Raw genomic sequence first — 20937 nt, 5'->3', positions numbered from 1 at the left:
TCAGATTTGACATTAAGTAATTTTGCCTACATAGAAGCTCACTCATAGGCCACTTTCAATTTAGCTGCTGGCGGTTTCTGAAATGATGCCCTGGAGGGCAGCTGTGACGGATCAACCAAGACTATCACTGACCAAATCAATAGTGCCCCCTATGGACCTGAATGGCAGGATAAGGGACGATTTATTTGAACTTTGTCCAAATATTATGATTATTATTGTTATGCGGGTGGTCCTCCAAGTTCGGTGTCCTGGTTGTACTCTGCCATTGCTTATTTCATCACGTTCATTGGAAATAAAAATATATAGGCAGTACATAAGTATAGGGGGATTACTTACTTACGTGAGTCGTACCAACTGAAATGGTCAAATGTCACTCCATTCGGCTAGCTACCCATTTTGTCCACTCCATTTGGTTTAGAATTGACTGAGAAGTCAGATAATTGGATGGTTGATTAAGTACAGGACATCAAAGCTACAACTTCGACAACAATCATACAACAGTTGGCTAATAGCTTAAATGTTTTGGTTAAAAATGAATATATTTAGCTTCAGACAAGGTGCGCGCACATGCATGCGCAGGAGAGAGGGAGGAGTTAAATGTTTTTTAAATGCCATAGTAGCGGCGAGAGTCAAACAAGGTCTTTCCCCTCCCGACCACAGAATGGACAAGCGGCATTGCTGCTTAAACAAATTGTTTTAAGGTTCCGCGTTTGGAAATAGCGCATATCCAGAGTAAACTAATCGGCTGGAGGATACCCGGCGTGTATGTTTTTCTCACCGGCTTTCATTGTTTTATCCACACGGTCCTGTTACATTTGGCTGAACACTATGAATAAATAAAATCCGGGGTTGTGCGCGGCAATCTAGCTAGCGACTTCTGTTAAGAGTGGTTGGGACAGAATGGAGCTGATCACAATCCTCGAAAAAACTGTCTCTCCGGGTGATTATACAGCTCCATATACTCATCTTTAACAGTTATGTGAAGAGTTTAGGCCCAGCAACTTGACATATCTGTATTTGATAACGATTACGGGTGAAATTTAAATCAGAAAAAGGGAGTAGTGAAGTGCCTTGCTAGCTAGGCTGCTAATGTTACGGCCTATTCACTCCGCGGATCCGGCTTTCTGTTATGAACTCGCTAAATTTTTTGCGCTGTTAATAGTTCAATCTGGGCGGCATTGACAGAGCAGCCAGTTGTCAAAATGTATTATCCGTTGAAAAAGTTGTCATCCAAATAGTTTGTCATTTTGATGTCATGTTTTTACTGGGTTGATACGTTTAGTTACCTATCAATTTACTTGGCTAGCTAGCCACTCATGTGTAATTAAGTCGGCCCTGCCTTGCACGCCAGTTAACTTTACAGTCTAGATTACTAGCTATGTAATGTAGCTAGCATGTGCCGATGTGAGAAAAAAATAGAATAGGCCCGTACTCGATCGTGTAAACCTTATTAGGTCGTATACGCTAGCTAGTGAAGTATGCACTTGTGCATTGTGCGTGGTGATTTAACTAGGACAGCTAACTACGTTAGCTAAAGTTGGATATGAGTTGGTTAGCTCGATGGCTAACTCAATCTTTGCCATCGAGTAGCTATCCGCTAGTGAGCAACGCATCCCCAGGAGCCAGCATGTTGCATGACATGGGTCACCTTTCTAACGAGTAAGGCTTGATAAATTGGCTGTTTCATTTAACGAACTAATATCTCATGAAATTAACACTCACAATTTCCCAAATAGATTACCGCAGTAGCATTGAATGTGATCACTGCTAATCGTGGTAGCCTAGCGAGCAAGGAATTGTAGATGTATGCTAACAACTTTGCTGCTTCATTTTGTGGCTAACCAGCATGTGCACTAGCTATTCACATAGTGTAACTCAACTTTCCCCCCTCGCCCCTCAGATCGAAATGAACTGGAGGCGGCACAGAAGTTTCTGGAGCAGGCGGCAATTGAGAATTTGGTTTGTATAACTACACATTTCAGTCAGACGGATAATTTATTTCTGTCATATTCAGGTCTGGCGCCATAAAGACAGGGCATTGAATTGCCGGCGTTTTCAACTGGACGGTTCCTTCCCCCATCTTAACATTATGGCAACAACGTCACACACCTCAGCTTTCGCGAATGAATGGAGACCAAGCATTAACCCACGTTACCTAGCTAGCACACCAGCTACACCCATGTAGGCATCCAGTACCTCGGAATTATCACTTGGCACAAACTAAATTACGACAAATTCTCGTTGAATTGATTTCTAAATTAATTCAGTTGAATATCACTTGAGCAATAAAAAAACGGCATCGAAAACGAGTACACTGCTAGTGATAGATCAGGATTACCCTGCTTTGATATAAACACATGTGGCTAACATGTTGTAATCCTATAGCTGGATTTGATTAAGTATGATATTCATGTACCTAATAGTTAACGGGAAAGCTGCCTGATAAGCGTTTAGTAGTGAGCAAGAGCACTCCTCCCCCACTGACAGATGGTCATTGCATTTTTGGAGTAGAAGCAAGCGGGTGTAGCTAGCTGGCTAGAGAAGAGGAAGTAAGGGTAAATGTTTTTTTGTGGTGCCCGCCTGTCTTTCATTATCATTGAAGACCACGTTGTGATTAAACCCAATCTGTCTTTTGATCCATCAGCTAAATGACATAGCGATTTCTTCTCATCTAAATATTTGGACATACTTTTTCAATCTCCAGGAAGCCTGGTTAGTCTAGATACTTGATGCCTCATAGGCTCCGCTAGTGGGATCTGGAATATGGGTCACCGGTGGTATCCACAGATGAAATCTTAAAGTGAAAATTGGTCACAATGCAGAGTATACAGTGCCTTCGGAAAGTATTCAAACCACTTGACTTTATCCACATTCTGTTACAGCTTTATTCTAAATTTGATTAATTTTTTTTCTCGTCGCAATCTACATACACTACCCCATAATGGCAAGGCAAAAACAGGTTTAGAAATTCTTGCTAATTTATATAAATAAATAAAAATGATCACGTTTACATAAGTATTCAGACCTTTTACTCAGTACTTTGTTGAAGCACCTTTGGCAGCAATTACAGCATCGTGTCTTTTTGGCTATGACGCTACAAGCTTGGCACACTTGTATTTGGGTAGTTTGTCCCCTTCTCTGCAGATCCTCAAGACCTGTCAAGTTGGATGGGGAGCATTGCTGCACAGCTATTTTCAGGTCTCTCCAGAGATGTTCGGGCTCTGGCTGTGCCGCTCTAGGATATTTGGAGACCTGTCCCAAAGTTACTCCTGCTTCTGCTTGGCTGTGTGCGTAGGGTCGTTGTCCTGTTGGAAGTTGAACATTCGCCCCAGTCTGAGAACCTGCTCCAGAGCACTCAGGACTTCATCAATGATCTCTCTATTCTTTGCTCCCTTCATCTATCCCTCGATCCTAACTAGTTTCCCAGTCCCTGCCGCAGGAAAACATCCCCACAGCATGATGCTGCCACCACCGTGATTCACTGTAGGAATGGTGCCAGGTTTCCTCCAGATCTGAGGCTTGGAATTCAGGCCAAGCAGTTTAATCTTGATTTCATCAGACCAGCGAATCTTTTCTCATGGTCTGAGAGTCCAAGTGGGCTGTCATGTGCCTTTTACTGTGGAGTGGCTTCCGTCTGGCCACTCTACCATAAAGGCCTGATTGGTGGAGTGCTGCAGAGATGGTTGTCCTTCTGGAAGGATCTTTACTCTGGAGCTCTGTCAGAGTGACTGTCGGGTTCTTGGTCACCTCCCTGACCAAGGCTCTTCTCCACCGATTGCTCCGTTTGGCCTGGCGGCCAGCTCTAGGAATAGTCTTGGTGGTTCCAAACATCTTCCATTTAAGAATGATGGAGGCTGCTGTGTTCTTGGGGACCTTCAATGCTGCAAAAAGTTGTAGGTACCCTTCCCCAGATCTGTGCCTCGACACAATCCTGTCTCAGAGCCTACAAACAATTCCTTTTCACGCGGGGCTTGGTTTTTGCTCTGACGTGCACTGTCAACTGTGTGACCATTTATATACAGACGGGTGTGTGCCTTCCTAAATCATGTCCAGTCAATTGAGTTTACGACAGGTGGATTCCAATCAAGTTGTAGAAGCATCTTAAGGATGACCACTGGAAACAGGATACACCCGAGATCAATTTTGATTTTCATAGCAAAGGTTCTGAGTGTGTAGGTAAATTAGGTATTTCGGTAAATTTCTTGACATTTGCAAAAATGTCTAAACCTTTTTTCCGCTTTGTCGTTATGGGGGTATTGTGTGTAGATTGCGGAGGATTTTTATTTATTTAATCCATTCTAGAATAAGGCTGTAATGTAAGAAAATGTGGAAAAGGTCAAGGGTCTGAATACTTTCCGGAGGCATTGTATATGTAAAACAGACCCAAACAACTCAACAGGACTTGTATGAATTTAGCAGTTTGTTGTTTTGGTTACACAAACGCATTACAGATCTGATTTAAAACTACCACATATGGATCATTAGTGTTTTGTGGAGATCACTGCTGCCACCCACTGACTGCAGCATGAATGGAATTTAGTGTCTAAATTGTTTTGCTGTTGCATACGAACCTGCTCCGTCATGTCTGTTGATTCTTAGCGTCCTACATCCATCAGTTGCTGAATGTAACTGTTGAACATTTCAGTGTCACTGCAGTGAAATCTTACTCATGCCAAGGACTGAAAGACTGTGGTGATGACAATTTTTTTTCTTACCTCTGTTTTTACTAAACCACTACCATCTTATGGCCTGATTTTTATTTATTTATGTTATTTTACCTTTATTTTACTAGGCAAGTCAGTTAAGAACAAATTCTTATTTTCAATGACGGCCTAGGAACATTGGGTTAACTGCCTGTTCAGGGGCAGAACGACAGATTTGTACCTTGTCAGCTCGGGGATTCGAACTTGCAACCTTTCTGTTACTAGTCCAACGATCTAACCACTAGGCTACCCTGCCGCCCCGAGATTTTAAAAATTTCTCCCCACTCACTCTCCCTTTCTCCAGCCCACGTTCCTGGTGGAGCTCTCCAAGGTGCTCGCCAACCCTGGCAACACCCAGGTGGCTCGCGTGGCCGCAGGGCTGCAGGTGAAGAACTCGCTCACCTCCAAAGACCCGGACGTGAAGACGCGTTACCAGCAGAGATGGCTGGCCATCGACGCCAACGCCCGGAGGGAAATCAAGAACTTTGTAAGGAGAAACTCCTCTTCCACCTCTTAGTGCATATTTATTTATACTTTCTAGATTTAGTAGGATTTTGTGGTCTGCTGACTCTCCACCACCCCTCCTTTTTTGGGGTTGAAGTATATTAAAGTCTATATTATGGTTTTAAGTGACAGTGTGGGTTACGCAGTGACAATCATTTCATTCAAATATCCCCTTGGGGAAAGAGGATCCTGAAGTTGATTACTCTTCGGTAATTTAACCTTAAACCTACCCAGCCAAATTACTTATTTTTCTTAAGCCCTTGGCTCCTATAAGAACCAATGTCCTCCACCTCACTCAGTCTCACCCAGCCAAATGCACCAGTTGATTCACTCCCCTCCAGGTTCTGCAGACCTTGGGCACGGAGACGTACCGGCCCAGCTCGGCCTCCCAGTGCGTGGCCGGCATAGCCTGCGCGGAGATCCCCGTCACACAGTGGCCCGAGCTCATTCCCCAGCTGGTGGCCAACGTGACGGACTCTGGCAGCACCGAGCACATGAAGGAGTCCACCTTGGAGGCCATCGGATACATCTGCCAGGATATAGTGAGTGCTCCTGACACACACATGCGTACATGAGGGACACGGGGGTTATAATCTAAAAGTCAAACTACTGTAATATGAAACTTGTGACATTGTGTCCTCATTTGCACAAAGACAACATTCCAAAATCGAACCTAGACTAACTTGATGTCTGTGTTTTCATGTGCCTGTTCCACTGCAGAGCAGACGTAGCTTCCACGAACAACTGTCTTCTCTCCTCCCCTGTGCCGTAGGACCCTGAGCAGCTGCAGGACAACGCCAACCAGATCCTGACAGCCATCATCCAGGGCATGAGGAAGGAGGAGCCCAGCAACAACGTCAGGCTGGCTGCAACCAACGCACTGCTCAACTCACTGGAGTTCACCAAAGCCAACTTCGACAAAGAGGTGTGTTTGTGTCTCCTGTCCAAAGTTCCTCCATTGTCACATGCTTTGACGGTCTGGTCTGATGATGAGAAATCATGCACCACGCTGAACGTGTGATGGATAACCCCTACCACAATATCTGAGACCTTCACACAAGGCTGGGTTTCGAATGCTTTGTCTTATGTGCCTGTCGTAACAGTGAATGGGTTTCTTTTTTCCAGACGGAGAGGCACTTTATAATGCAGGTCGTCTGCGAGGCCACACAGTGCCCAGACACCAGAGTGAGTATCGTGAGTTTCTCTTTTCTATTTAAAACCTTTTTTTGGCAAATTCTATTCCATGCTTTCAGCCAATAATCATCTTCTTAACCAATGTTGGTGGAATGCGATGTCTGTCTCCCACAGGTACGAGTGGCTGCCTTACAGAACTTGGTGAAGATAATGTCTTTGTATTATCAGTACATGGAAACGTACATGGGCCCAGCACTGTTTGCGGTAAGCAACCCCCATGCAGCAACTTGGTCTTGCTCTGTTGTCTTTAGATGTGCTTCTACTTTCTGAAGTACCCGAGGCAGAGAACTCCAAACAAGGTCTTGGTGGACCTTATCAGTTAATGATATTGTAGTGTCGCTTCTTGACCACTTGTCTGGTCTGTGGTGAGAAATCATGCACCACGCCGAAAAAGCCTGATGTATAACGTCCTATCACAATATCTGAGTCCTGCACGGACGCCAGTTGTCCGTATCAAGGACGCTCCTTTTAAATTGAACCCCCCTCTCTTTTTTTTTTTTGGGGTTGCTGTCCTCTCCCTCCCTTACCCCGAACAGATCACAATAGAAGCCATGAAAAGTGACATTGATGAAGTTGCCTTACAAGGAATCGAGTTCTGGTCGAACGTGTGCGACGAGGAGATGGACTTGGCCATCGAAGCAACTGAGGTGAGGACCCCCCCCCCAACACACACACTTCCAAAAGTGTTTCAACTCTATAAACTAAACACAAGGCATCACTTCAGCCCACAAATGTAAATATGTTTTATAAATAACACCAGAAAGGGTCCCAGTTAGCCATGTTGCTGAGTGTGATCTCACCTATCTGGTCTGATGAGAGATCCTGCACCTCGCTTGAACACCTGATGGATCACCACTACCTGAGACCTGCATGTACCTTGTTATTTTGTTATTAACACTACTTTCAGCCATTAGGCTGACATCCTTACCTGGAGGGGGTTGTTAGATGAAAAATGCATACAATGGACAGCAAAAAGGTTAATATTCCTCTAAGCTTGGTACCACTCGCTCTCTCCCCAGGCGTCGGAGCAGGGCCAGCCCCCGGAGCACACCAGCAAGTTCTACGCCAAAGGAGCCTTGCAATACCTGGTGCCCATCCTCACCCAGACACTCACCAAGCAGGTACGCAGGGGAAGAGCCCCGCGGCATTCATTTTACACCTCGTTAACACCTTCATTACACATTAGGGATGATTGATAAGGATGTGTCATTTACTGGTATTAAAATCTCTATTGAAACACCACAGCTGGCAGAATTCCCCAGCTTTAGATGAAATTAAGATTCTGACTCCTAGGAAAACCTGTCTGCTCTGTGATGGAAAATCATGCACCATGTTGAACATGTGACCCCTACCACAAAATTGAAGACTTGCATAGACGTGCAACCAGTCAGAATTAAGGGGGAGGGGGGGGCTCACCCATCCAGACACCAACATTTTGTGTCTAATACCACAGATGCTCCCCCAGGAAGACTGTGTGCTCCTGCTACCAACCATTTTTATAATTAGTCCAAGTGTACCATGTGAAGTCTAGCAGGGAGGTGTGAGTGTTTCTGTACATGCCATCGCAGTCTATCTATTAGGGGCTTTAATGAGAGGCACTGGACTTGTCTAGCTGGGTTTGTCTGTCCTTTGTGTCTAGCTGGGTTTGTCTGTCCTTTGTGTTGGTGTTACGAATCCCTTTTGGCCCGACAGTCTAGGGGGGATGGTAATGAGACCCGTAACATAAGTCATGCAAATTATTATTGTGACAAAGTAAAAGTGTGCACGAAATAACCACGACAACAGAAATCTACCGTCAAACTCTAGGTTTATTTATAAACACACGGTAATGGGGGGAGCAAGAAAAGGGGCTGAGCTGGACCCAAGGAAAGAAACAATAAATATACAAAAACACACCCCTAAGCTAGACTAGCCTACTTTAACAACAGCTAACTAACTAACCAAAAATACAGTGGGTGGTCCGCCCAGTTCTACCTAGTGTATTTAACAAAGTTCACCTACGGGTAGTGTATGCCCATGGGCGACTTGACTTGTCTTGGTTTCCCCTTTTCCCACCAGCAAACAAACAAACACCATAACCAAAAACAATACTCACAGGTGATGACAAAGTGCTATGGAGGTGCTTTAAACAAAAGAGAGGTTAAGACACAAAGCGAGAGTGAAACACAGAGACCTACAGACATGGCATTTACAGAGAGATTGAGCTAGAGATTGAGCTGAGCTTTAGAACAAACAAATGGGGTTTTTTAAACCATGGGGAAGGAACTGTGATAGGTCAGGAAATAGGAGGAGGTGTGTCTTCTGATTGATGATTGATTGTTGACTGATTGGGGAGTGATGATTTTCACCTGTGAGGGGAGAAGGAGAGAAAAGAAACACAGACACACAGGATACACACACAGGATAACTGTATCTGTAACAGTTGGTATCTGTTCTTTTGTTTGTATCCTTTGCTACTCAGTGTCCTTGTTCATATGCTACAGGTACCTGTTCATGTAAATGTATGCCATTTTCCTCTGGATCTCCTTCCCCTGTGTACACGATCAGGTCATCTCTATGTAAATGCCTGTCTTTCCTCTCACCTCTCCTATGTGCAAGTCCAGTAGATTCCTTTCACACCCCCCCCTCTATGTTCCTCTGTCATGTGACATTGGTTTTTATTCCTCCTTTCTCAATGTCATGGCGTTTCATGTAAATGCGTCTCCTCTCGTTCACCCCTCTCGCTTCTTCCTCAGGACGAGAACAACGACGATGACGACTGGAACCCGTGCAAGGCGGCGGGCGTGTGCCTGATGCTGCTGGCCACGTGTTGCGAGGACGACGTGGTGCCTCACGTGTTGCCCTTCATCAAGGAGCACATCAAGCACCCCGACTGGCGCTACCGCGACGCCGCCGTCATGGCCTTCGGCTCCATCCTGGAGGGGCCCGAGCTCAACCAGCTCAAACCCCTCGTCATCCAGGTGACTAACTTCACCACATGAAGACACATATTCAACATGCTGTAAACTACTATTTTAACAGTTTCGCTCAATTCATTCTAATTAACCTCATAATTATGATACAACCCCTCACTAATGTCAGTGGTTGCAGTCTTCGTCAACAACCTGGTTCAAACATTCATGACATTACCCTGAAGAAGGCACAGTGATGCTGAAACGTAGGTTTACCCAATAAATTACTGAGTTTTATATGTATGTGTGTATATGTATATGTGTATGTATGTATGTGTGTATTTAATATGCTGCGACTATTACATTTTATTCGCCGTTAGTCAGCACCTCTACGCAAATTAATTTTCTCTGGGTGTGCTCCAGCTTTTTATTAGACATGAAGACACCATGAACGCAACACCACCATATGATCTCAACCAGAGAGCCTGTTTTAAACTAACATATCAGATAGAGGAGACCATCTGCTAGGAAATTAACTTTGCATCTTACGCATAGTAGTGATGGGATGTTCTTTTGACTGACTCGGATATTTTCGTTCGTTCAGTCAAAGGAACGTCTCGCTAGGCGCCTTTTTGTTAATTTGAGTCCGTAATGGCCCGCGCACGCAGGACCCCCCCCCCCCCTACCGTTGAACTGAGAACACGAGTCATGATTCTACAAGAGTCTCGTTCACCGTAGGAGGCTTATTGGACCTGTCATTTGTGATTGAGACATGTGAAACTGTGCTTTAAACGACGTACACTGGTTGATTGCTAGGCCCACAACTAAAGATTGGTTCTTTACACATTTGAAACGGGGGTCTAGTTGTAGCTGCAACCGGACTACATTGTGAACGACTCTTGGTATGTAATGCATTGTTTAAACGTCTTCTGTGGGCGTTTCGCACAATGCTCAAACTGCAGCCCCCAGAACGATTCATTCTCCAGGTTGAGTTTGTTGAGCAGAGGCTGTGTATGTTTTGGTTCTAAAAAAAAAAAATAAGCCTGGTCAATGACGTTCAATAATGAGTGAATTGCCGTCGTTCTTGCACCATGCGATCAAATACCAATTCGAAACGTGTTTTTCTTCTCGGCGCTTATGATCTATTTCCCCGTGCGCGTATGCCCGACGGTCGGCGCACATCTCTGGAGCCGCTGAGCCAGGGGAGCGTGTATTAATCCCGTTGTAGGTAGGACTCGCTGCGGCCAGTACTAGCAGGTCAAGACGAAAATGAACCAGTCGCTCAGGAAAAACAAGCCATGCGTCTCGAGTCTGTAAAAAGATTTGTTTCGGTGGAGTTTCACAGCAGCGTAGACTAACATGCGTACTAACAGTCCACCGTCTGATGGGTGTGGCGAGCAAGGAAGAGGATAGCTTGTGGCCAAGTAGAAATGGATCTGTTGCGAAGGTCATCTCTAGGCTTTAAGTATTTCTCAGTTTCCTTGTTGCACGCCCATCACATAATGAATTGTCTTCTCTTTGTGCTTAAACTCCCATATGGTTTATAATGAAACTATCCACAGGTTTGGCTTTAAATACATTTTAAGTTCATCTTTAGATGCAACAACTTCGGTCTGTGGTTCAAGGGTGATCGGGTATTTACAGACATGTTCACTCACAAGTAGGGTTGACTGGAGAAGCTGTGAATGGGGTGGTATCAGCTGAACCACAATGTTCTTTCATGACTGTGTGTGTGGCTGTGTTTCAAATGGCTCCCTATTTAGTGCATTGCTTTCTACCAGGGCACATAAGTAATGCATTATGTCAGGAATAGGGTGCCATTTGGGACACAGACTATGCCCAAATCCTTGACCCCTAAGCCCTATTGAACTGAACTGAATTGGGTGCTTGTCTCAGAGTGAGCTGGTGATAAGCTTGTGCAAGTGTCTATAATCACACCGCTGAAACCGGTCATTCACTAGACAACTGACAAACGGGACTAGCGAAAGTTGTCCAATAAAATACTCTTGTTTCCGTTATATAACGGAAATGTACGAAGCAAGAAATGTCAGCAGTGGAACCTTATCTGGTCTGTGATGAGAAGTCTTGTACTCGACCCTGAGAACCCTGATGTTTACTAGGATTTATCTGAGACCTGCACAGACAAGTTCAGTAAATCTGCATTTAGACTTTCTCTGTGGTAGTGATGATGATTGTGGGGGGGGGGGGTCGATAGTTGCATATATATTATTTTTGACAACTCGTATCATTTTGACAATTGCAATATTTTTGTGTTAGTTGGCTGTACCTGCACCAAAACTCTTGTAGTTTTCCTTCATAGCTTGTTCATCTTTAAGTATGGAAACAATTTATCTTCACTTAATTCCATGATTGATCAAACCCTATTTTCTCATGGCTCTCTCTTGTGCCTCTGCAGCAGACATATGGTGAACAATGTGTTTGGAACATCGAATCGCAATAAAATCCCACTACCGAATTCCCAGCCCTACTCTGTAAACGAGGGGTGGGCAACTCCAGTCCTCTGGGGCCTGATTGGTGTCACACTTTATCTCCGTCCCTAGCAAACACAGCTGATTTAATCAAATTGCATTCTAAACTGAAAATCATGATTAGGTGATTATTGGAGTCAGGTGTGTTAGCTGGGGCAAAACTGTGACCAATCAGGCCCTGGGGGCTGGAATTGCCCACCCCTGCTGTAGAGGCTCTGAGACAATGAGACACACTACTGTTGTAAAATCTCACCCACTGCCCTCCCGCTCCTTCCAGTCCATGCCTCTCTTGCTACACCTGAATACTGCTGTTATATTAACAGTACCTTTCTTTCTCTGCCCATCCACGCCTGTCTTTTTACTCTTGAACACTGGTTAATAGTACTTACATTCTAATTGATTAATTATTATTACATTTCTATAGCGCTTTTCATGGTATCTCAAAGCTCTTAAATGGGGAGACTTCATGTATCACTGCTCCCCTCCTCTGCTTATTGACACTACTGTGGTTAACGACCAGTCTGCTCTTGTTTCTCCCCTCCCAGGCGATGCCCATGCTGATTGAGCTGATGAAGGACCCCAGTGTTGTGGTGAGGGACACCACGGCCTGGACGGTGGGCAGGATCTGTGAGCTGCTGCCGGAGGCGGCCATCAACGAGGTGTACCTGTCCCCTCTGCTGCAGTGCCTCATCGAGGGCCTGGGGGCCGAGCCACGTGTCGCGTCCAACGTCTGCTGGGTGAGACAGAAGCTAGAGCCGCTAATTTATTTATTTGACCATTGTTTTTAAAAACCGAATTCAACACGTTGATATACAATGCATTTAAAATCATTGATGATAATGCCAGAAGTTGAACAGCTTATTCCCATTGTGGTCCTCTTGTGGGCCTCCACATGTAGCAGTAGTTCTTTGTTAATCCCACAGATAAGGATTTTTATCACCACAAGCATCAATGATATACTGCAGTACAAAGTGCTCAATTACAACAATTGATCTCAGTCCACCCCACTCGAGTGGAATATGTTGCATCAAAGTGTCGTGTAGTTGAGAGAAGAAGAGAGTTGAGAGAAATACCTGTCAGGTCTGTGATGAGAAATCATGCACCACGCTGAACATGTGATGGATAACCCCTACCACAATATCTGAGACCTGCTAGAAATGTTTATCTTTTTTTAGGACCAAAAATAATCATTCATGGGTTTTCTTACGAATGCCCTCATAACTTCTCCCACCATCCCTCTCTCTCCCTTTCCCTCCCCAGGCTTTCTCCAGCCTGGCGGAAGCCGCGTACGAAGGCACAGATGCAGCAGAGGAACAGGAGGAGCCTGCCACCTACTGCCTCTCCTCCTCCTTCGAACTCATCGTCCAGAAACTCCTAGAAACCACAGACAGGTAGGCAGGACTGTCCAGAAACCGCAGGCAGGACTGTCCAGAAACCGCAGGCAGGACTGTCCAGAAACCGCAGGCAGGACTGTCCAGAAACCGCAGGCAGGACTGTCCAGAAACCGCAGGCAGGACTGTCCAGAAACCGCAGGCAGGACTGTCCAGAAACCGCAGGCAGGACTGTCCAGAAACCGCAGGTGGGTAAGCAGGACAGTGGGTTGGAACGGCACCTTCTATTGTCAGGTCTGTAGAGGTTTAGAAACCTCTCCACTTGGCTAGGCAAGCTATACATTTTGTATGGAGGAGTTCTAGAGTTGGCTAGAGACTAACTCTCTCTAGTCTGCGATGAGTAATCATGCACCTCACTGAACGTGTGATGGATAACCGCTACCACAATATCTGAGACCAAAAATGCATTTGGAGATGTAGAATGGCGTTAAAATGTACTTCCTCGGGAATTCCTTTTGAAGCTCTTAGCTGTACATAACCTTTTGAAGGCTGTGAGTCTCTTATCCAGTCTCGTTGTCCTAGTTCCATCAGGTTTATGTATTTAAGTGCACCAAATGTTTTGCCAAGAATTGTACACATTTCTGTATAATATTATTTTGCTGCTGCTGCATAGTAATAATGATTTAAGTGAAATAATTCAACGTACTCCCTCTGTGTCCACCAGGCCGGACGGTCACCAGAACAACCTGCGTAGCGCGGCCTACGAGGCCCTGATGGAGATTGTGAAGAACAGCGCCAAGGACTGCTACCCAGCCGTGCAGAAGACCACCCTGGTCATCATGGAGCGCCTGCAGCAGGTCCTGCAGATGGAGGTAGGTCCCAACCGAGAGAGGAGGGATGGGAGTGATGGATTGGGGTATGGCACAAAAGGGGGGGGGGGGGGCTTTTTGGTCTGTGATGAGAAATCATGTACTCAAACTCTGACCCTCTGATGTTTACTTAAGGATTTATCTGAGACCTACTTTAAACTATTATACATTTTGCTTGGAGCCTTTTCTATATTGAATAAACTCCCATTGAATAATCTGTTTCATGCGTTCTCTCTCTCCTCAGTCTCACATCCAGAGCACGTCGGACAGAATTCAGTTCAACGACCTCCAGTCCCTGCTGTGTGCCACCCTGCAGGTGAGAGTCCACTTCATTCAGCTTGACCCTCAAACTATTTCGACCTCCTCGAACAAGAGGTAGAAGGATACCTAGGGCGTTCCATTATTATACTTTGCGGTCTTGAGTATTTTAAAGGTGATACTAAAATGTGTATCTGTCTGGTCTGTGATGAGAAATCGTGTACTGAAAACCCCGATGACTCTAATAGGAAGATCGAAAACATACTAGGAAAGGAGAAGGCTTTATGAGGAAAGGAAACAACTTCTGGGTTTGACTTATCCTCTTTCCCACTTCTCATCTCAGTAGCTAAACGACGTTCAAGTTAGCCTGTGCTATGTTAGGTTAACCCTTTCCCTCCCCACCTCTCTGTAGAATGTGCTGAGGAAGGTGCAGCACCAGGACGCGTTGCAGATCTCCGACGTGGTGATGGCCTCGCTGCTCAGAATGTTCCAGAACACTGCCGGCTCCGGGGGCGTACAGGAGGATGCACTCATGGCCGTCTCAACCTTGGTGGAAGGTGAGCCGTTTAAAACTGTCACACTGTAGTGGATGGGTTAATTTAAAGTTTATTTTTATTTATTTTTGTTTTACATAAGTCACACACACACGGGTTTTCTACCCACACCCTCCACCCATTTTAGTGGGATGAATTTTGTTTTGAATCTAAGCCGTAAAACCTCGTATCTGGTCTGTGATGAAAAATCTTGTACTCAAAACGCTGAAAACCCTGATGTTTAATAGGATTTATCTGAGACCTGTTTCCAGCCACTTGGTCAATGTTAAACTGATTTCCACCCTTACAGTATATGGTGTGTCACATGCCTCACTGAGCACGTTTACATGTGGTGTTATGGCTTTGGTCATATAAACACCGTACTCTGCTGATCTTAATCGCTGTACGGTCACGATCAAAGTCAACATAAGCCTACTAAAACATCTCAGAAAACCCAGGTATCTCTCTGAAAGATTAGGATATAGAAATGGCTCAGTCGGTGTTCCAGCTGTGTGTTTGATCTGTGCTTGTGCTAGCGCACCAGCAACTCGAGCCTCTCTCGAATGCCTGAGTTTGGACACACTCAAAGTATGAATCTTAGAACTAGTTTTCAATCGCAACTTTGTCCGAAAGTCCGACTCAAATAGTTTTCCCAAAAATAACATGTTCACCATGGGAGAAAGCTTATTTTGATTGAAGATCAAAAGATTTCTACATTTGATCAAAGTGCCGTCAAGGAGACTGAATTAAGATATGGCCATATGTACAGGATATTCTTCTTGCAAAGCATTTGAAATGTTAATTGTCATTAATCCTACTGTTCACAATCGTATTATTGTGTGCATGTAACCATGTTGTTCTGTAATGTCTTGTATGTTTCTTCAGTCTTGGGTGCTGACTTTCAGAAATACATGGATGCCTTTAAGCCCTTCCTGGGAATTGGATTGAAGAATTACGCAGAATATCAAGTGGGTTCTATGATTTTTTAAAAAAAAGTTTTTTTCAAGGATTTATATTCATATTAATCTCTTAAAGCAAAAAAAAAAAAAAATTGTCCTCCCTTCCCCTGACGCCTGTTCCTCTCGCTGCTCTGAGCTGTGGCAGCTGGGATTTTAGGGCGTCACAGAGTCAAGCAGGGTCTATTTCACCCAGTGTTCATGCGGTAGCAGGGCTGCCATTGTCTACACTGGACTTTGCTGGACCCCACACTTGAAATGCACTGCTTTAGGAGCTAAGTTCTAGTAATGCTTGCTGTAAGAGTCAACACTCGATTATTTCACCGAGCTACACCGCTCACTCACCCACCCTTCCCTCGCTCTCCCTCGTCAGGTGTCTGGCCGCGGTGGGCCTGGTGTGTGACCTGTGCCGGGCCCTGATGTCCAACATCATGCCTTACTGCGACGAGATCATGCAGCTCCTGCTGGAGAACTTGGGGGTGAGTTGCACTTTAATTTCTGCCACCAGTGTTGGTAATGGCGAGGCTGCCATTATTGGTCCTGGAATGTGCAGGACCATACACTTGAGTCGTATTGCAGATTTACAGCCTCTGTTTTATGGATCGGTTATTTTGTAGAGACATGCAAATGCCTTTGTGTCAAGCTGACTGTGGACACCCCCCAAAAAATAGGTTTTATCAGAAAGAAAATAGTTCCAACTGTCTTTGTTTAGTAGGTTAAGTCTTGTGGACACTAATGCAGTTTGTCACCAGTACTGACTAAGGACGTGGGTGTTGCCCCCCCGCAGAATGAGAATGTGCACCGGTCGGTGAAGCCCCAGATCCTGTCGGTGTTCGGAGACATTGCCCTGGCCATCGGAGGAGAGTTCAAGAAGTACCTGGAGATTGTCCTGGACACCCTGCAGCAGGCGTCGCAGGCACAAGTCGACAAGGTAGAACAGATGGAGACTTGCTGTACCACATTGGCATCCCCTTGTTTCGTTTGACCCTGACGCCTGTTCCTCTCGCTGCTCTGAGCTGTGGCAGCTGGGATTTTAGGGCGTCACAGAGTCAAGCAGGGTCTATTTCACCCCGTGTTTTGAGGTAGCAGGGCTGCCGTTGTCTACACTGGATTTTGCGAGACCCCACAAATTTCTTCCTTGCGCAACCTTGTTAAGCTTGCCTCTTCCAGAGTTTGTTAGTAATATGGTGGCCAATCAGTCTAGCAAAATGTGTTAATTGACCAGTTATTCTTATTGAAGGCCTTTTGGATTCATCAAATGACCGTTGCGCACCTCGATGCGGTCTGTCCTCCGTCCCTCTAACCTGCTGTGTGTGTTGGTTCCTTCCCCCCTGGCAGACGGACTATGACATGGTGGACTATCTGAACGAGCTGCGGGAGGGCTGTCTGGAGGCCTACACTGGCATCATCCAGGGCCTGAAGGGAGACAAGGAGAACGTGCACCGTGAGTCCCCTAGCCGCCATCCTCCCAGCATCATAACTAATCTACAGATCTTGTGGATCTAGTATTTTGGCGTATTGCTGACTATGGTATTGATATTGTGTCTTTTAATTGTCTTGAGATGCCAATTGTAGGATTTTCCTGCACTTGTGTTAACAGTGGAGACTGAGTCCTTCCGCTGACGCCTGTTCCTCTCACTGCTCTGAGCTGTGGCAGCTGGGATTTTAGGGCGTCACAGAGTCAAGCAGGGTCTATTTCACCCAGTGTTCATGAGGTAGCAGGGCTGCCATTGTCTACACTGGACTTTGCGAGACCCCACACTTGCACATTGTGGCATTTGCTGATTTTCAGACTTTGCAGTGTGCCATGTTTTCCTAACAAGCATCCTTAAATCACCTCTTTGCCAGAATATGGCCACTTTGATGGAATATTGGGCATCTGTCACCTCAGTCTTAATTCTCATGATTGTGCCTAACATTGTCTTTGTATCGTTCTGTCCCGCTCTCTGTCCTACCTGTAGCTGACGTGATGCTGGTGCAGCCCAGAGTGGAGTTCATCCTGTCCTTCATCCATCACATCGCTGAAGACGAGGACCACTCTAATGGCGTGGTGGCAAACGCCGCCGGACTTATAGGGTAAAGCAACTAGGATTATCTCAGTGGTAGTGACGTTTGCTTTGTGGATCACAATAATATTGAAGATGCTTTTGGTACGACATAGCATGAAAATGTTAGGGGCAGCTTGGGCTAAGATGCATGGAAAAACACTGAATTATAATTTTAAATGTTTTTTTAATCTAAGGAAAACCTGTCTGATCTGTTAGATCTTGTACTCTTAAACCCTGATGCTTAATAGCATTTATCTGAAACCTGCACACACTGTCAGTAAGGGGCCTGAAAAGGAGTTGAGGTAGATCGGAGTCGTGTTCCCAGCGACTTTATCAATGTTACTGGTTCCTCTGCTTCTTCTTACAGTATGTAAATGGTGTTGTTCCTGTATACGTGCTTAGTTAACCCCCCCCCCCCTCCTCAGAGACCTGTGCACGGCGTTTGGGAAGGACGTGTTGAAGCTGGTAGAGATGCGACCCCTCATCAACGACCTGCTGACGGAGGGTCGGAGGTCCAAGGTCACCATAACCAAGATGCTGGCCACATGGGCCACCAAGGAGCTGCGCAAGCTCAAGAGCCAGGCCTGGTGAGTTACTGACCTTAATGACCTACTGACAGACAGTCACCCGTACAGCACCTCTAGAGCACCATGAAACCGCAAGGGAATAGCCAAGGGAGAATTATATCTTTTAACAATGTACATTTTGAAAGTTAATGTTGCGTTGGGAGATACTTATGCAGGAAATGCTAGTCTTGTCCATTTTATTTTGGAGATGGTGTGAAATTGTAACCATTCGTGATTTCAGGAAAGAGCATGTATCGTGTAAAGTCACCAGAATTTCACTGGAGCAGCCTAATGAGAAGGATCACTATACATGCATTGAGCACGTGAACACAGAACTTTGGCTCCTACAGCAAATAACCCTTTCTTATTTTCCCTCTACAGAGTTCATGCTTGTCGGGGATAAGCTAGACAACAATGAAAACACCCCACTGGAGTTTCTTCTGTCTTTTGCGTCGTGTCCGAGTTAAAGCAGAAGTGAAGCGTGCGCTGAGATGAGTGTCTGGGAATGTGAGAGCGAGAGTGAGCGAGGATCGACGTCACACCACTTTCTGAGTATAAATCCAGCAGTCGCCGGCAGACCAGCAGCGCCCCACCCCTGAACCCCCACCACCACTTCCTTTGCCCCCTCCCCCAAAACCCTCTTCGTCCACCTGTGGACTGATTCTGACTTGACGACAAGGACTCCACACAAAAACATGGATCGCTGTAGCCAGCTAGTTCTAGAACTCTTCTGAAAAACGAATATTAGTCTACAACAGGATCACCAGAGTAGAGAGAAATGAACTGCCAAAATGTGGTTCTCTTTTGAGGGAAAATTACAAACACAACATGATACGAAAGAACTCAACTATTTTGCTCTTTGACCGATCTGTGGAAGACTTTTCCCTTGACTTTGGTTCCTTCAAGCACTATATGGTTGTGGACTTCAAAAATGAAGATGGTCAATTTTACGTGAACTGAATCGGAATCTGAAAAAAGCTCACTTTTGGGGTGTTGGAAATGCGCCCAAAGGATCACTGCTGGAGTTGAAAGAAGACTAAACGAGGGGGATGAGCGGGCGGTCTCCACCCCCCTAGTCTCCTGCCTCTCTGCAATCCTCCAGCCTGCCCCTGCATGGAGCCCCCAGAGCGTGGCAGGGGTAGAGCTGATCAGCCTGGATGATGGAGTGCGTATGTGAGAGAGGGGATTCACTGTCTCTACCCCCCCTTCCCCGGTTATTTGAAATAAATAATAAAGCTTCAAGCAAATTCAGTAAGATATATTTCTGATGCTGTTTGGGAGAGGGCTGTGGGGGCTAAGATGAGCAAGGAGTAGGAAACGGGTGCCAAATTTAGACTACTCATCAGGGTAAAATACAACAAGCAAACACATACTTGCCTACAGTATGAAGTTCAGAAATTAATCTATAATTTGAACTACATGAACTAGTGAATTGGGCTTGTTTCAGTTCCCATTTTTTGGTTTCTAGGTGCACTTGGAAAAGGGTCACTCACCAAGCTGTTAAAATGAGAATCGAAGATGTTTGTACAAGGTTATATTTTTCCATTGCTATGAAAAACAATAAAATGATATCATACATTCCCCAAGCAGTTCTGGTTCTTTGGTCTGTATTTTGTTTCTTGCAAATGTTTAATGCACTGTGATGACTTCAGTTTCCATGGCAACACTTGGTTGGTGAGATCTCTAAACTTCCAAAAATGTATCTTTCTATATTGACATAATCAATCAGGTTCAATTTAACTTGGCTTCACTGTTTTGTACTGTTTTACATTCTCCGATACATAAGCATTGGATATGAGCTGTTTTCCATTTTGATTTGAGATTGGGTATTTTTTGCAGTGACTTTGGTTCTCACCAGTTTGGATTGTGTAACATTGTCCTCATGGGCTTGGCTATTTATGTCATGTGTTGAAGTTATAAGAATTGCAACTTGAATATAGAATTGGGAACATTAACTGGCTTTTCTTAATATCCAACTAATCAATCTATATTGTACTTAATGTAACCTTTCCTTTCAATGTTATTCTGTAAATGGCTGTCACTTGTGCCTACTGACCTTATACCCTTGCATTGAGTGTGTGTAGAATAATGATCCATCTTGGTTAAAAGGAAAGTCAGCAAACCATAATTCATCTTGTCCCTCCAGAAATTAACATGACAGGTTGATCATGTATGCAAGTGACAGTAAATGCAAAATTGGGGCTGTCCCCAACGGCACTTCATTCACCACGTAGTGCACTACTCTGAACAGGGACCATAGACAATCTGACCTGAACAGAATTTGGAATTGCTGTTGTATGTTACAAGTTAACACAATGTATATTACTTGATCCAATCCTAAGGATAAAGGGAAAGAAATATGGAAGTGCCTTACTGTTAACTACCATATACAATCAATTATCAGGTCACCTCTAGTACCTAGCTGACTGAACGGCAAGTGTTGGTATTATTTCCCCACAACTCAATTTAAATGTTGAAATGGTACAGTACTATCTCGTAAACCTGCCATACTGATTTAGCCTGAAATGTGACTCCTTATAAACGGGTGTAATGCAGAACTTGACTCATCGTGGAGGCTACATTTTCTAAGAGATA

General features: G+C 44.9%; 1 protein-coding gene and 3 non-coding genes across 7 annotated transcripts; all 4 read left to right on the top strand.

Moving 5' to 3' along the window:
• Window positions 1–590: 590 nt before the first annotated feature.
• Window positions 591–19931, top strand: LOC123999282 (importin subunit beta-1-like). 4 transcript variants are annotated; one of them, XM_046304882.1, is made up of 22 exons: window positions 594–940; window positions 1901–1959; window positions 5008–5190; window positions 5549–5749; window positions 5980–6132; window positions 6333–6401; window positions 6516–6605; window positions 6938–7048; window positions 7421–7522; window positions 9137–9361; window positions 12327–12518; window positions 13042–13172; window positions 13837–13984; window positions 14226–14297; window positions 14652–14796; window positions 15658–15742; window positions 16102–16207; window positions 16516–16659; window positions 17067–17172; window positions 17690–17804; window positions 18202–18363; window positions 18724–19931. In XM_046304882.1, coding segments are annotated over exons 1-22 (2640 nt in total). In that variant the 5' UTR covers window positions 594–900; the 3' UTR covers window positions 18725–19931. The 4 variants fall into 4 exon arrangements, 3 of the variants coding, with proteins under 3 accessions (XP_046160838.1, XP_046160840.1, XP_046160839.1); XM_046304884.1 differs by having other exon boundaries at window positions 594–1659; XM_046304883.1 differs by having other exon boundaries at window positions 595–940; window positions 6333–6392.
• LOC124000972 lies at window positions 15840–15983 on the top strand. Its single transcript, XR_006832733.1, has one exon. It is a non-coding gene; the product is annotated as a small nucleolar RNA SNORA79 (small nucleolar RNA).
• Window positions 16717–16859, top strand: LOC124000974. Its single transcript, XR_006832735.1, has one exon. It is a non-coding gene; the product is annotated as a small nucleolar RNA SNORA79 (small nucleolar RNA).
• LOC124000973 lies at window positions 17349–17492 on the top strand. Its single transcript, XR_006832734.1, has one exon. It is a non-coding gene; the product is annotated as a small nucleolar RNA SNORA79 (small nucleolar RNA).
• Window positions 19932–20937: the final 1006 nt, after the last annotated feature.

The sequence above is a fragment of the Oncorhynchus gorbuscha genome, linkage group LG16, assembly GCF_021184085.1.
Source record: "Oncorhynchus gorbuscha isolate QuinsamMale2020 ecotype Even-year linkage group LG16, OgorEven_v1.0, whole genome shotgun sequence".
NCBI classification, from domain to species: Eukaryota; Metazoa; Chordata; class Actinopteri; order Salmoniformes; family Salmonidae; genus Oncorhynchus; species Oncorhynchus gorbuscha.
Note: the sequence above shows the minus strand (reverse complement) of the source record. Positions and strands in the feature narration are given on the sequence as shown.